This window comes from Trachinotus anak, unplaced genomic scaffold, assembly GCF_046630095.1.
Source record: "Trachinotus anak isolate AG129_WGS33_773 ecotype Australia unplaced genomic scaffold, CSIRO_AGI_Tana_v1 ptg000016l, whole genome shotgun sequence".
Lineage (NCBI taxonomy): Eukaryota > Metazoa > Chordata > Actinopteri > Carangiformes > Carangidae > Trachinotus > Trachinotus anak.
In genome coordinates, this window is record NW_027273867.1 from 23,601,216 (window position 1) to 23,618,351 (window position 17,136).

Sequence of the window (17,136 nt, forward strand, 5' to 3'; positions counted from 1 at the left end):
CAGTGAGAACTCAGATGTGTCTCAGGCCTCTACTCTCTAGTTAGTCCTGTCACAGTTTCATCACGAACCCAAAATATTTCACTGTTTCAAATGGATAAAACCTCTTTTTACTGTAGAGCTGTGAGCGGCGCATTGATTCACTCAACCCCTCTGCACCGCTCTCTCTCTCTCTCTCTCTCTCACACACACACACACACACACACAAGCACATTGAAAACAAAAACACATACATGTTTATTTGCACATAAAGCAGGGAAGTGACGTTCTCAGAGCTGACCATGTGTGATCAGATCACCTGGGACACGTGTAAAAACCAGGTGTGAACAGGACCAGAGACACATGACAAGGACTCAAACCACACGCTGCTTTTTTGTGACTGTTCAAACACCAACAGGATGAAAACCAGTTTTAATCTTTACCAGTTCATAGTATTTCATAATCTTATCATTTAATCTGAGATACAGTGGAGTAGGAAGTATAATATAGTGCAATATCAACCTAGTCAAGTAGAAGTACCTGAAAACTGTACTACAGTAACTTGGGCATGAAAAGACACATTGTGTCATTTTGCCCTCGGATGCTTTGCCTCAACTATTTTTAGGGATCAAACACTTTACACCCTGGTTAGTTTCCAACCCACAGACTAAACAATTCAACCCGTCACATTAGGCAGGAATGCAGCATGGCAGCCAGACAACAGCCAGCTCTCCCTATAGACAATAAGTGAGGCGTGAAATCAAAGCAAGGATTGAAGTAATCGGCGTGTCAGTGCTTCCTGTGGAATTTCTTCTGGATCTGGGAGTTTGGTTTTCCATCTGAGACTCCGATATGACTCTGATCTCATTCTTGGTTCTGTTTCGGGAGGTTTGCATCATCATATATGGAGAATTATGTTATGCAGTTAACATTTTTTCCAACTAAAGCAGAAGTATGTTATGTTTTCGCCCATCTGGGTCTTTTTACAGCTCTAAAGTTTACAAATTTAGCTCGTTTGTCATCTCCTTTCCCCTCTCACTGAAGGAATTTTTATGATCTTGGACACGCAACTGAACGGAAAGTTGTTGCCTCAGATGCTGGGAACAACATGCAGCAGGTGGCTGCTCCACAGTGAAACCTGCTCTCCTCACTACTACACTGTTTTCCAATTATATTGTGGTGGCAATTGCACATGTTTATTGTCCTGCAAGATTAGACACTTTGGTGGAGACAAATCCAATTGTCTGAATGTTTGTTACTCCCCACCCTTGGGTGGCCCTAAGGGGCGCAGCACACACCACCAGTGACCCACATCAGACCAACAAGAAGCTTCTAAAACAATCAAATAACCACAGCGTTTATTTAACACAAATGCATACCAATAACCAGAACACCAAAATCAAGACTACAGAAAACAAAGTGCAGACACATCAACCAAAAACTTCCTATAAAACTTATTTACTGTTGTAAATTAGTTGCATATAAAAACTTTTTTCACACATTATATGCAACTGTTGCCATGACAGCAGATAAATCTCAGAGTAAAGACTAAACTGGTGCCAAAAAATGAAAAACTGACTTACTTGATTTGCAGTAATTTGCAATATTTCTATTGTGCATTTTTGCAAATATGAGGGCAAAAAAAATTTCCTGTCATTTCCATGTCTATGTTTTCTGAATCATTCTTTACATCAGTTGTACATCATATAGGTCAGGAACAGTAAGAAGTTGGTTAAATCAGTGCATCTTGGTGGTCTGTTAACACCTCCGCTGATTGGTTGACACCATTATGACAGTGACTTAAATGTTCCATCAGCCATTAGCACCAGTAAATCCCCCAGCACTGCCTGTCACAGATCAAAGGACTTGCAGGTCTCAGCTTTTCTTTCTTTTAATTTCAGTGGAAATGAACGAGGCAGACGTGACATCGCCGTGTTGTGTGTCACACAGACGGTTGGCCAGGAGGCTGGAGGAACAGGGAAGTGGCAGTTACAGCAACCACAACCGAGCATCCTGACAACAGACCGCCTAAATATGATTCTAGTTAGCAGGTTAAGGGAAGCCTGTGCTCGGATGGTGACACTTCACTGTTGAGCTTCAGGCCATCATCACTGGGCTGGAAGGATATTTTGGTCAGAAATCAAAATGCAGATGTAGAATATGTACACAATGAATTTCCATATAAAATATATGTACATATGAAACAAAAACACATGAAAATACATATGAAACCTGTTATAAAGAGGAATCATTTCATATTTTGACATATATACAAATATGCATTTTTATGTATGTATGCTTATAGACATATATATGTCCATCCAAAAGCCTGTCAATATATGTTGATGTTATAAACAGTGAGTTCCAAAAGTCTGAGACCACTTCCCTACAAAGAGAAGATAGACATGTTTAAAATTAATGAGAAATTAACAATATATTGTAGCATCCAAAGATTTGCTGCTGGAGGAATTCAGTCTTTTTGGTCTGTAACAACCCCCCTCATGTCCTTTACACTGCAGGACAACTGAGGGTGCTGTTTATTAGCATGACAAGAGCACAAAACACTGCTCCTCCAGGGAGGTTATGAACTGTACAACTCACTTCACTCATGATGGAACATGTAATATATGTACATTTACAAATTTTACTACAGGTATTTCATATATATTAATAACTTAGATCTTATATATATATCCCCCAATAGTTAACATACATGGCAACATATTTTTCTCTTGACGTCCACTTAATCCATTTTAACTCCCTTGCAGAGACTCAGTACAAAGGAATGTGAGGCAGCCGAACATTATTCACAGATTCAGAACATTATAGTTTCTGCGTCATATATTTTTCAAATGTATAGTGATGAATAACAGAAGAAATTACATGCAATGATGCAGTCATAAAATAAAAGTTTTGAATAAAGAATAAGCCTGACAAGTCTTCAAAAGTTGCTTTAAACAAGTAGATATAGAATATAGAGTAGAAGCCTGTTAACATATATATTTAGACCACACTTGAATGAAAACTTGAACTCAGGCCTTCAGGTCCGATCTGTTCGCAGGGCGATGCCGTTCTCATAGTCAGAAGCTTCAGGAGGGTTCTTCGTTCTCGGCTGTCGAAACTTGTTGAGGTAAAAGACAGACACAGCAAACAGAGTGAACACAGATGTTTCTATGAAGAAATAAACTGATGAAACAAAAATGACATGATGATGGTCCTAACAGCTCCGACCCTGCAAGACCTCTGAAGGAGGCCTGTGGGGTCTGGCACCACGTCAGCAGCAGATCCTTTAAGTCCTGTAAGTTGGAGCTGCTGTGAATCACTTGTTCCAGCACATCCACCAACACCATGTTGCCAGTTCTTGGTTTGTCCCTCCTCCATGTCAGTAGGGACTCACCAAGGCTGAGAGGGGCCCAGTCATCTGGCCATAACCCTGGGGCCCTCATCCAAGTCACTCAGGACTTTACACCAGGACATTTCTCCCACATCTAACACAGTGACTGTTACTCTGATAAGTTGTTGACTGTTTACTTTCAGTTTAATATATCTCAGATCTTTACATATGCTGTTGTCACGAGATAATAAAAGTTGTTCACTCCAGCTGTGAGTGGCTCATCAATGTACAACAAGTTTAAGGATGAAGATAAAAATAAACATCAATTTACTTAATATCTGTCAAACGTCATCCTTCCCTCAGCTGTGTTTTCCTTTTTCTGTTTCTCGCTCATGAAACATCTTTAAACATGTTAGGACAAGTTCTAACATGTCTGAACGGGAAAAACAGATGAAAATCTGTGAAATCACTCTTTTCCTTCCTGCCTCCTTTCACTTCATCTTTAATGGTAATCTGGCTCCTCACATGTAACCCATTAGAAGCACAGTTAGTTAAACATCTCATTCTAAAGGAAGATTTATAGAAAGATTTCCAGAAGGTTTCCAGATACCTGGAGTTGGTCATAGTCAGAGGTGACACTGACCGTCCTCAGATCAGTGTAGGTGCCTTCCCCCTTCAGCTCAATCTGCTACGAAAATAAAAAAAAACAGAGAAGAAATTTTGATTAAATCCAAGACTGACATTCAGTTATATATATATCACCCAGAGTCATATAGAACATCAACCATTTGTGTGAACTTTTGTCATAATTGCCGTGTGAAGTCTTGAGTAATGGTTAAAATGTGTTTTGTGAGGCCACGCTGACCTTGACCTCTGACCTTTGACCTCCAAAATCTACTCAGTTTGTTCCTGAGACCAAGTGAACATTTGTGCAAAATTTAAAGGGATTCCCTTGAGGATTTCTCGAGATGTTGCACTCATAAGGCCAAAATCATGTTTTGTGAAGTGACTGTGACGTTGACCTTTGACCCTTGACCTTTAGCCACCAAAACTTAATCACTTAATCCTTGAGTCCAGGTAAATGTTTTTTTAACCAAATTTGAAGCACCAAAAAAAGTTCACATGAAAATGAAAACATTTTTAAATGTGCATGTTTATAAACCTTTAATGCAAAAGCCACAAAAATAGTGAAAATAACACATAATCTATATAAGATAAGAACTGAAGCTCACTTTCTGAGAGAGTTCAACTAGGTCTCACAGTCTTTATCCAGGAAATGGAGCTGGAGAATGGATATTTTGGCCTCTGGGCATAAATTATTCTCCCATATATACAGTTCCTAAAATGCAGAATTAATCTCCATGCTGAAAATAACATTTATTTACACTTATTTAGTTTCATTTGTGTCTGGAGCAGTTCATCTTTAGAGTTTTTTAGGTAAATGGAGAAACTGGCAGAACTTCAAATTTCTGTTTTAAGATGCTGCCAGTTCTTTCTCCAGTTTCCTGCATGTGATCCTTAGTTATTAGGAAGACTGTTTGTCTGACTTATCACACGTAACACACGCAGAATAATTATATTTGCCTTTTCCAGACTCTCATATGTGTGTATATTGAAAATAAGTCAGACCAAGATTGTTTATTTTGAGACTCACTCTTTAAATGACGTAACCTGTCTAAAGCTTAGTCATCCCGACTTCCTGCTGAAGTCAAACAGTGAAGACAAGCGTGTCAGCGAGACGAGACTCTGACTCGACCGTGACGTTCTGAGGATGTCAGAGCTCCTTATCAGATCTACTGTATTAGTGTCTGGACTTTCTCTGTTTAAGGTGATAATTTCCTCTTACCTTCAGCCTCCTGGAAAGACTTGGCAGCAGAAGAAAAACAAACAGAGAAGCAGAATTAGACAAACATAACGAGGAAGTTGTTGTTGTACATGTGGGGTTTTCCAAGACCTGAGAGTGTCTAATAACTAATCCTCAATAACCTGATATAATATTAAGAAATGTGATGCCTCCAAAATAGTACTTTAGGCATGAAGGGAGATCTGGAGGAGGGAAACAGGAGGGTTAAAACTGCCCAATTATCATCCAGAAAGCTTTATTTTTTACCTCTGATACTTGTACAAATCGACAACAACAGTCAGGATGTAGAGGACCAGCACCACTCCACATATAATGTAGGGAATCACCTGCAAAATCTCACTGCTGCCTGAAAAAGAGATAAAACATGGCAGACAACAGGTCATTGAAAAAAAGGAAAACTTTTTCAGTCGTGGCAAAAACCAGTGACAGTTATCCTGTTGGATTTTTCCACCTTATGATGTCAGATAAAAGACATCTTCAATCTGTGATGCATGCCCCAACTTATTTTGCAATCAAGTACTTTTTTTTTGGTGTGTATTCACTTTCAGAAAACTTGCCTTGTTTGCATAAGTTAGCCATTTCCTTGATCCCACTGTTTGCCAGATTCCCTTACTGTTTCCTGACAATGTGACAAATGGGGGCAAAAGTTTATATTCCCTTTGTACGTCAGCATTTTTTTATTAAGACAGTATCACCAGTATGATGAATTCTGGTCTGTTGCTACTGATAAAATAAAATAGGTCATTTCTCTAATGGTTTTCTCTTATGAAATATCTGAGGCTGCTGAACACTGTTATAATAAGTTATAATATGTAACTTTTCCACATTAAAATGTCTAAAAACAACCGGACCTGTGTTATATATTTTGTTGAGTTGTTTGAAACTTTTAATAATGGTAACGTTTTGTTTCATTTGGTCGCCTGTTAAAGGCATCATATCCTCTTTGCTGTTTGTCTGCCAAAAGCTAAAAATGTACTTTTTTAAATCCATTTCAGCCTCATTTTTACAATACACTTTTAAAATCTCTGCAAAGGGCAAAGGATTTTAGTCATCAGACGTCAGGATCTTAAGTTATCCAAGAAACAAGCTGAGCAAATTCTAGCAGCAGTGCAGCTCTGAGCCTCTGAGAACTCGTGTGTCCACCAAACAGCACTGAAGAAACATAGATTTTTTTCTGTGAAACCGCTTTATTTAGAGTTTCTAACTGATTGAATCGCCAGGTCCATTTGTTTTTGAGGGGGAGGAGACCTCTGCAGATAATTCGGCTCCTGGTACAAACCACATGGCCACTAGAGTCTGCCTCCATATGTGAGTCAATCCTCATATACCCCTTTTCCACCAAACTGGTTCCAGGGCTGGTGCTAGTGCTGGTGCTAGAGCTGGTTCGTGGTTGGTTCAACTACGAACCGGTTTGCTTTTCCACAGGCGGGTGCCAGCCAGAGAGCCACGTCATCACGTCAATGTATACGTATAAGTCACGTCATTTCCTCAATAGAACAAGCGCCAAATTCAATCACCACAACAAAGATGGAGGACTACGTTGCGGTTCAAGTGTTGCTGTTGGCTTTTCGAGCCTTTCTTGGGGAGCAAAATTTGGCGATCCAGCAAGTAAATACTGCTCGACGATTATGCAACGAACAGCGATCACACTGCCAGGAGACAGGTTATCTCCTCCACTGACCACTGCTGTTTTGTTTTAACATCCATTGTTTAATTTAAGTTCTTCTTTTTCTGTTGTTCTCGTCTCGTCTCGTCTTGTCTTATCCCAAAATCGTCTTTTTAAAAATGGCGCTCTAAACTCTGCTTTGGTTGGTCAATAATCCCGCCCCCGCTCGCTGACGTAAGCCCGAAGCCCCCAACTTAACGTGGTTCTTTCTATTGGCCCAGCAAGGAGTTGGTGCTTGCCTAGCACCGGTTTTGAGAGCCAGGAACCGGTGCTTTGTCTGTGGAAAACCAAAGAACTGGTGCTAAGTCTGGCTCTAGCTCCGAACCAGCCCTGGAACCAGTTTGGTGGAAAAGGGGTAATAGACTCCCATGTTAAAATTCCCAACTTAACAAACATGTTTACAGCCTGATACAAAAACAATTTTGGTCTCTAGAGCTAATTTCTTCCTTCATGACGACTGAACAGTTGGTGGTGGGATTTTTTTATATAACTCAACTGTTGAATTTCTATAAGGCTTTAATGTATGCATAATTGAGGGCGTGGCTGCTTTCAGCGTATGCTTGCCACAAACCGGCATACACCAAAGTCTCAGCTCCACACATGCTCAAGCTCTTTACCCATTTTTGGACTAGCCTGGAGTTAAGCAGGGTCAGGAAGTCCTGTGGTCAACTCCCACGATTGCACATTACCTCACAACATCATCAAAGTCCGTCTAATGTTATTTTTTCAATTGAGAAATTTCTAACTGCAGAAAATTTCACACATTGCACACCTCCCTTTATGTCTTGTCCTCTGATACTGACTAATCCTCAACAAGACCCAAAAAGACCCCCCAAAAAAAGAATCATTAACAAGAATTACAAAAATACCACCCAAGACAAAGAGTCCAGACACACAGGCTCCGCTGCCCGGCCGTTGTGTAACGTCCTGTAGATATCTTCCTCTTCATTACTGTTTTTCTCCAATAGACTCTTACATCAATAGGAGTTGAGTAATTGTTCAGTGTTAAATGTTAAGTGTCTTCGACTTATGAATCAGTATTCACAAGATTCAGCGATTAACTGACCATCTCAGAATCACAAGTTACAACCTGTTGCACAATTCCAGGGCAGTGCACGCACACGGCACCAGAATAAAAGCACCAGCTGGATTAATGAATAATTAAGTTGTGTTAATGACTCTGAGTTTACCTTCATTGGTGCTGACCTCCAGAGACACTGGTCTGGACCTGTGAGAGCCCCTCGAGCTCTGAGCTTCACACAGATACACCCCACTGTCCTCCTGGTTGACCTGTAGAACCAGGGTTTCACCATGTCCCAGCACAGTCAGCTGTGATGAGGAGAGATGATAAATGCTTCAGATAAAGCTCAAGTAATCATGAAACCCAGTTTTATCTCTGGTGGAGATCATGGAGCAAAACTTTGGGACCTTAAAATACACAATATGGCCAAAAGTTTGTGGACAGTCTAATAATACACAACATAATGTACCAGTTCAACAAAAGCTCTTGGAGAGTTAATTACTCAAGGGGGACAAAGTTCTTCCAGCACAGTGTGATTTGTGTCTCCACAGCAGGGCATGAAGATTAAGTGAAGGTGTCCACTGACATATCAAAAGTGCAACAGTGGTCTTTCATGACATTTTGTTGTTTGTCCATTGGCTGTAAAAACTTCTTGCGCTGCTCCATCCTAGTTATTGTCGGCCACAAACTATAAGCGATACAGTGTGTTTGTAGGTGTTTTTAGAAAATACCAGGTGTATGACAGCTCCAGTCTGGACCAAGAACTAGATCTCTGGGGAAAGTTCCTGCAGTGGAAATGTAAGAACCCTCTATCTTTAAGTTTTACTGTGCTGCTGTAACAGCTTCTACTCTTGGTTTTGGTTGGTTTAAGGCTTTTGGCCACATCGTTCATATGTACAACAAATAAACGAATGACTAAAAACTGAACAAAGTAAAATAGAGTACATTCTCTCTTGCTGCTCCACTCTCGTCTCTGTACCAGGTGTAGCGGCTCACAGGGGGGTTGGCATCACTCGAGCACGTGAACATCACAGTGCGTCCCTCAGAAACAGGACCAGATGTGCTGAGTGTTGCCATGGTGAATCTGGGAGCATCTGTGGGAAGACAGACAGTGATATCTGGTGTTTGAACAGGACCGGTAAGAGAGGAGACGGACTACCTGGAGATTATGTTTTCACTTGTTAGGTGGGGGGACTGGTCGCGGGTCAGATAAGAACCCATTCGGTTTTGGGGCAGATTTGAATGATTAACAATAAATTTGGATTTTTGTTCTCTGAAGTCTGGCCTATGTTGTTTGACACATATAAAATATATTATTCTCATTCTTTTACTTTTACCACCTTAACTATATTGTGATGCTAATACTTTTGTACTTTTACTCAGTTAAATTTTGTGATTTTCCACTTGAATATTTCTACAATGTGGCACTTCAGTAAAAGATCTGAGCGCTGGCAACACAATGACACCTTGTGTTGTGCCTGCAGCAGTATGCTTCAGTTGTTTTTTTCCCTCTGTCAACACCAAGTTAAGACAAGTTCAGCTCTTCACATGCCGACTGGTTAAAGAAACTTGCAACTCTGCAGGAAAATCCCCCTCAGGTCCCGTCTCACAGAGCCAGGTTCAAACACGTCGGCCGTTCTCACAAAGTGTGTCATATAATGTTCAACACATTCATCAACTTAATGAGCAATAAATAAGTGTCACAGTGAAGGAGGCAGGAAGGAGGAAGAGGAAGCACTTCATCAAATGTGTCAGTGAATCAATGAATGAACAAAAGGACATATATCTATTTATATAGATATAATTGATTTTTTTTTATTATTTTGAGAGTTACTTATTTCACCTTTAAAAACATATTTTAAAAGTCACAATACTATCTCAATAATGTTTTACTGGTGCTTATTTTCTGCTCAAACACAGTGGTTCCTAAACCTTTTTGACTTGTGTCCCAATACAAAGCAATGTCTACTTGTAACCCCTCCCCCTAGGTTTAATATGGTCTTTATAAAACTATAAGTTTTTAATTTGGATCACTTTTAGGCTGAAGGGATAAACCTACTCAGTATTTGACAAGAAAGAGAAAAATTAAGAGTTTTCTGTGGCAGATTTCTTTTTAAATCTTTGGTATTTTACCAGTGAAAGTAAAAGTACAAATACTCCATTACAGGTACAAGTCCTGCATTCATAACCATATTTAAATATTATCCACAAATGAATTAATGTATTAGTATATATGGCATTATTAGCTTATGCTAAGTACTGATAGACTTATGTGTAAGTAGCATTTTCCTGTTGAATCTGGTCCCAGTGGAGCTGGTTTTAACTACTTTATTTACTGTACAGTCGGCTGAGTCCAGTGGCCCCCCCGCCTCCAGAGCATCACAGGAAGAAATGAGGGGTTGTAAGAAGATTGATGAGGAGAGGACGAGAAAAAAAAAGAAAGAAAGAAAGAAATTGTATTTAATCTTTGGACTTCAATATTTTCCTGTGAATTCTCTTGTGAAATATTGGGTATTGTTGGTCTCTCAAACTCTTATTTAAAGGAAACCTTGTGAGAAGTTTAGCAGAATATTTTCCTCTGAACTGCAGCATCAAAATACTTCAAGTTCTTAAGTAAAGTATTTGAGAAAATGTACTTAGTTCCACTACTGCTCCTCAGATTTATCTTATGATAAATATCCTATATGGTTCCTGCATTACAGGTTGGGAGCCACTGATCTAAGGTATTTAAGGTAAATTACTGTAATAAATAATAAATGCATAAAGCTTTCAGATTTTGTTTCAATAATATCTTACGTCATTACAAATGTTCTTCCTGTTTTTTTTTTTTCTCTACCTGTAAAATCAGTAAAACCTTGTCTTCAACTTTGCTAAATCAGTTATTATGTTTATTATTGTTCATCATCTAAATGGTATTAGCTCTCCATAAGTGTCAAATGGATAACTGGACATGAAACAAACATTTGAAGTGAATTGTTACCAATGGAGAGTAAAATTTTCAGAGACATTTTTGAACAAGCTTCTCTTTTTGTCATCTTTAAGGTGAATTTATCAAGGCTTTTATTTGCACATGTGTAAAGTAGCTATTATGTCAGCAGAGGTCACTGTGGGACTCTGCATGGTTCATGGTTTTAATGCAGACAGACACTGAGTCTCTCACACAGGATGTTGAGTCTCCGGGTTGCCGCAGACGGCTCAGTGCTGCCCCCCTTCATCCGCGGGTAGGACACAGAGCAGACGATGCTCTGGTTGTGATGATTGGCTGAGGCGATGAAGGTCACTGTGGACATCATCATCATCTGCCCATCTGCTGTCTGCTCTTACAAAAGAAAGAGAGAAACACCTGAATCACTGACATGTTCATGGATAGTGTTAGAGTCGTGAAACAGAAGACAGTCATTCTCCCTTTCAAATGTCAGAATATGTTAAATTATACAGTGACAAAAGAAAATATGTAGAATAAACCTGAACCTATAAAAGAAGAGAATTATAATTAACACATTATATTACTATGAATTAAATGCATAAGTGGAGGAGGAAGTATCTTTGTTTCAGTAAATGTCACAAAAATACTACATTAGAAGTAAATGTCCTTATATTATTATGACTCATATATTAATATTAACTACTTTATATGAGGTAATTTAAAATAATGTGTCAGACCTCATCATTCAATCATATGTTTTACATGTAAACATTTAATCTGTAAAATAAATTGTAACTGCAGCTGTAAAATAAATGAAGTGAAAGTCAAAAGTGCAACATTTTCTTCTGAATGAAAAGGAGAATAGGAATTAAAACAGAAAGTGAATCGTTAATACCTCAGGTGCATACTTTAAAAATAAGGCTGGTATTATTCTACATTTGTCTTATTCTCAATAAATCCTGAGAAAAAGACTAAAAGCCACAATCAATTGATCCTGTTAAATTAAAAAAATATGAATGTAAAAGTGTTGTGTGTGTATCCAAACAAATAAACACACACACTAGTGTGTAGTTTATTTTGATTCAGTTCTGCATAAACTGCCCTGCTGCTGGAAATACTCACTATAGCACCAAATGTGGATTCATCCGCCACTGAAAATAGTCCCCCAATAAATTCACCATTCCTTCCATTTGTGGTAACAGTGCGCTGCTGTTATTATTTAAATTATTTAGCTCGTTTTAAAAAGGACAGTTTAGGCTTTTGGACTTGGGGCTGAGGTTGGGCAGGGCAGTGAGAAAGTGACACAGACTAACACATTGTTGATTTTAGTCTTTTCATTGGATTTGGTGAAAATATAGAATCACAACAACCTTATGTTAGGTGGCCTTATTGTAATGTAGTGTCCTTAAAACACCTTAAACAAATGAATGAATGAGTGAATGAGTGATCCATCACCTGCAGCATTTGTGTCTCCTCCTTTCTGGAGCTGTCCTGGGGGAGCCAGGTGAGGGAGGGGGGCAGGATGGAGCAGGGCACCGGGACCGAACACTGCAGCGTCACTATGGTTCCCTCTGACACGGGACTCACAAAGGTCAGCGTGGGAGGAGTCGGGACTGTTGTGAAGGATGCAGTCACCAAATAATAAAGATGTAGCTGAAGATACAGGTTTATTTACATGTCCAGCAGAAACATTTAGCCAAAAACTTAGAGTCGTGTTTCTGGCCACTGGATGAAAGTAAGTAAGAGACAAATAAGATCATTTAAAGACAGATGGTAACTAAACCAGTTCCTTATCTAATTGAGCTGCCAGGACCTTCTGAGCTACAGCAGCTCTCACCTGGAGCATCAGCTGATCAGAAGCCTGATAATGAGTGAATCTGAATCTAAACTTTATTACTCTACATTAATTTAGTATTAATTCTGTGCTTTTAAAGTTTGCTTCATTTTGTCAGTGTGAACAAACTCGGTTCAGTTGGTGCTTTGAGCTAAATGCTAATGTTAAACAGGTGTAATATTTACCATGTTAGCCACATTAGTGAAGCTTGTTAGCATGCTAACATTTGCTAATTAACTCTATGTACATTGAAGCTGATCAGAATGAAAATCTTGCAGGTATTTATTCATAAAATTTGATGAGATTTTGGTGCTAGTTTGAAAAGTATCACCAAAGTAGTTACAGTTCATCCAGACGGGAATGTGAATGTGTGAAGTAAGTTTCATGATCAATCTAGTTAATAGATGTTGAGATATTTCAGGAACAACGGTCAACCTCACGGTGGTGCTAGAGGAAAAGTCAGAGAGTCACCAGAGTGAGTTGGATTCAGGACCCAGGAACACATGAACAAAATCTCATGGTAATCAATCAGTCAAAGTTGTTGAGATGTTTCAGTCTGACTGGCTGAATACTAATACTAATACTGCTGGAGGGCTAAAGATGTTTCTGATATCTTCATCCATTCATACCTGTCTGAAAAGTGATGCTGACTCCATCAGGGAATGTGTATTTGATGGGGTTCGGACAGTCCAGCCTGAAGAAGTACATGTCGTCATAGTCCTTTGGGAAGCTGTAGAACACTGTGGTGCAGTTCTTCTTTGTTATGTCCCCGACTATTTGGCCCTTCAAGAATTTTGAAAGTATTACAAAACTTTACATTTTTTGCAGATCAGAGGTCTGTCTATCTATCTATCTATCTATGAAATACTAAAGTGTGTGTAATTATTTGTATTTTATTATAATTGGTTTCTTTTACAGTAAGTTATTCTTCTGCTCTTGATGTTAAAAAAATGAGACTTTTATAGAACCACTAGGAGTCACCAACTTAAATCAGCTGAGGTGATGCTCACGATGTGTGTGTCACCAAGTGAAATGAAAAAGAAACAAAACAAAGAAACACACAACCTACTTGTACGATGTTGGCGGAAGGATTGAGTGAATTTAAGATGATGGGGCCACTGAGGGTTTCTTTCCTCCACATACCACTGACTGAGCAGTTCAGGAGGTTCGCTTCCTGATTGTCAGGGACCTCGAAGCGACACGGGACTGTGACGCAGGAGTTACTGACGCTGACAATACTCTGAGGCAGTGTCACATCCCACGTTTTACTGAAGACACCTGCAGAGGCAGGATGCAAGACCTCAGGTGTATTCAGAGCAGCAAACATGCAGCAGCACAGACTTTCTACCACAGTCTTTCCCCTCACATTCATTCACTTTACTAAGTGCATTTACTCAAGTTCTAAACAGTAGAAATTTAAGGCACTTAAATCTTTTGACTTGTGTTTCAGTACATTTCAAAGGGTAATATTGCACTTTTTATCCCACTACACGAGTCTCAGAGCTTTAGTTAGTTTAGTATTACATTTTGTTTTTGCAGAAAAAACACATAAAGTGCTTATAAAACACGATGCATTATTATAAATTAAACCACCCAACAATATTTACAGCAGTACAACTTTTCCCTTTCATTATTTTAATTAATAACTAATAATTTTGAGGTTAAGACCTTCGGTTAGACAAAACAAACGTGTGTCACTTTGAGTTTTGTGTAGTTTTGGACATTTCTTACTATTTTCTGATGTTCACAAACCAATCAATCAATCAGTTAATGAAGAAAATAATCAGCAGATAAAACCATATTAACAATAATCATTAACTGAACCTTTCAAACATCTACAGCTGTAAAATCCTGCTTACACTTACCGCATTAGTAATTATGATGTAATGATTTACTATATAATACTATATAATAGTAAATCACTCACAGAGGATTTTACTAGGTAATGACTTAATGTACTTAAGTAACATTTTCACTTTAGGACTTTTTGTATTTTTTCGTATAAAAAAGGATCTGAATACTTCCTCCTCCACTGATGAGCTGACAGAAATAAAAAAAAACCCTAAAAATCCAGGAGCCACCAACCTTGCAACAGAGCGATGAGCAAAGCGGCAACCGTCAGACCGACACCCATCTCAGCTGGATGAGATGGAGCGATTAAATCCAAGATGAACCACCAACGAATCAAAACAACAACAAAAGCACAAAAAAATAAGAGAACGAGATCAGAACAAATCAGAGAAAATACTGAATTCTGCTCTGAAGCCAAAAATCACAGTTGATTTACTCAGACGACAGTTCAAAAGTCAAGGAAGCAAATAAAAACAAATGACATTTTGTGGCTGCTGCTGTCTAATGAAACTTACAATAACACTTACAACAACAGGGAATCAAACCCTAAACTGTGCCACACTGAGATAATAAGAAAGAACTGAAAACTTTGCTACAAAACAGCAGCTAATTCCCCATAAGAAACTTCATTTATGTCATTTTCAAAACATCTTGATTTAATCAACAAACCAGTTCTGAGCTGTTCGACGACACACACACACACACACACACACACACACACACACACACACACACACACACACACACACACACATTCATCGTGTCTTTACCTGTCAGGTGAGGGTGAGGAGCAGCTGATCAGCTGAAAGCAGATCTGTGTGTGCTTATGCTGTGAAAGCGGAATTAATACTTAAAACAGGAAGCACTGGAGGAAGAGATTTCACCGAGCGAATGTTTATGTAAAAGCAGCAAAAGTTGAGAAATTGGAAAAAAGTGTTTGTGGGGAAATCTTGACTCTGAAGACATGTTAGAGAAATCAGGTTTGGTTATTTTGTCTGTCAGACGAAGTGTGAACGGAAACAATCTGCAGTAGGTGTTGTCACAGGTGAGAGAGTAACATATTGTAGTTGGACGTAAAGATTCAAAGGCAAAGCCCCCTCTTGATTTTCATCATTTTTTTAAACTTTCTTTTATTTTAATTTAAAAAAAGAAAAGAAAAATGTTTTCACCATTTTCCCCAAACTTCGGCTTTGTTACCCAGTATTTTACCCTGTATTTACAAAAATACTTATTTATTTCTCCTTTCCTCTAAAATGTCCAATCACTTCTTCTTATTTCCTCCCAATTTACCCACATTTAAGAACCAGCAGGAAGTAGTATTCTGCTTTACTGGGACCTGATTCACTGGACATGATGAAGTTTTGACCTCATGGCGCTGGAGAAAAAGTCAGGTGATCATCCTCTGGAGGCCACGAAGCTGTGAACAAAAATCTCTGCTAATAAATCCAGCAGATGATGAGATTTATAACAGGATAAATGAAGAAAGTGACCTGCTGGTGGAGCCAGTGAATCAGGATGAGATTTTTGTTTCTGCTCTGGACTGAAACCAAACTCTCTGCAGGACCAGATCCCCGAGGACGAGTCAGAATGAATCCTCAAAATGTCATCAAACCTGATCCAGAGCAGCAAGCTCGACATCTGAGGAACCACAGTGAAACAACTTCACTCTGTGCCACTAGAGGGCAGCAGACACAGGAGAATCAGATGTAGAGACGCACACACACACACACACACACACACACACACACACACACACACACACACACCATCAGGAGAAGCACAGATGACTGGAAATCTATATTTTTCTGTGCACATGCCAAACCCAAACACACTTTACCTTCAGTTACACAGCAAACACCAGCCTGACCCATAATCCTAATCTTAACTGAGATTAAACCTGAATTAAACTTAAATCTTCACTGTCAGTCTTCCTTCAGACTTTGGTTGAAAAGTGTGTGTTCTCCAATGCAGCACTTTCTGTTGAACGACTTCCCTCTGTGTGACGTGGGTATTTCTGTCTTGACCTTTTGCAACATCAGGTCACGCGCCCTGTGCGGAATGACCCAATTGGCCAAGGGGGCAGCAAAAGAAGGAACTTGGTGCAAATTGAATCATCGTGGCCAGAAGAAATGAGAGAAGAAGAAAGTGGTGAATTAAAGGAGAACAAGTGGAGCCAAAGAACAGTTCATCACCTACTGTTGAAGGCTGAGCTTCTCTCTGGTCACTGAAGGTCTTAATATTTGTCATTTACATCCTGTAATTTATCCACATCTGCTTTTTGTTGAATGCAAACAGCCGGTGCTGTTTTCTGATAAGGCACCTTTTATTGATTACTGATTAATAAATCATTCACTTATGCTTTACTGATTTCAACCTGACCAATCAGCTCAGTGCTGCAGACTCCACTCTGAAGGTTCTTGAACCCTCAAGAGCTACAACCCCCCAGCAGGGACTTTTTAGTGGGTAAAATTACCCCCCAGAGCTTAATTTAGACCCTGGTTCCTCTGGCAGAAACACAGGTGGAGGAAATGAGTCCTGTTCCTGTTCCTCCTGGAAAGTTCCTGCAGTGGAAACACACCCCTCCGGTGGACTGCTGGACCACCTTCCCTCTGGAAAAAGGCTGCAAGACATCTGGAATAAAATCCATTAATAAACTGCTTATTA

General features: G+C 39.3%; 1 protein-coding gene across 2 annotated transcripts; it reads right to left on the minus strand.

Moving 5' to 3' along the window:
• Window positions 1–1,316: 1,316 nt before the first annotated feature.
• LOC139634351 (myelin-associated glycoprotein) lies at window positions 1,317–16,022 on the minus strand. 2 transcript variants are annotated; one of them, XM_071500750.1, is made up of 13 exons: window positions 15,963–16,022; window positions 15,243–15,301; window positions 14,707–14,760; window positions 13,691–13,899; window positions 13,251–13,404; window positions 12,243–12,400; window positions 11,022–11,175; window positions 8,807–8,955; window positions 8,031–8,169; window positions 5,421–5,520; window positions 5,157–5,175; window positions 3,921–3,998; window positions 1,317–3,097 (listed from the first exon to the last, which is right to left on the minus strand). In XM_071500750.1, exons 3-13 carry the CDS (start codon window positions 14,753–14,755, stop codon window positions 3,017–3,019), a joined length of 1,290 nt encoding a protein of 429 aa, XP_071356851.1. In that variant the 5' UTR covers window positions 14,756–14,760; window positions 15,243–15,301; window positions 15,963–16,022; the 3' UTR covers window positions 1,317–3,016. The 2 variants fall into 2 exon arrangements, with proteins under 2 accessions (XP_071356851.1, XP_071356850.1); XM_071500749.1 differs by lacking the exon at window positions 15,963–16,022 and having other exon boundaries at window positions 15,243–15,330.
• Window positions 16,023–17,136: the final 1,114 nt, after the last annotated feature.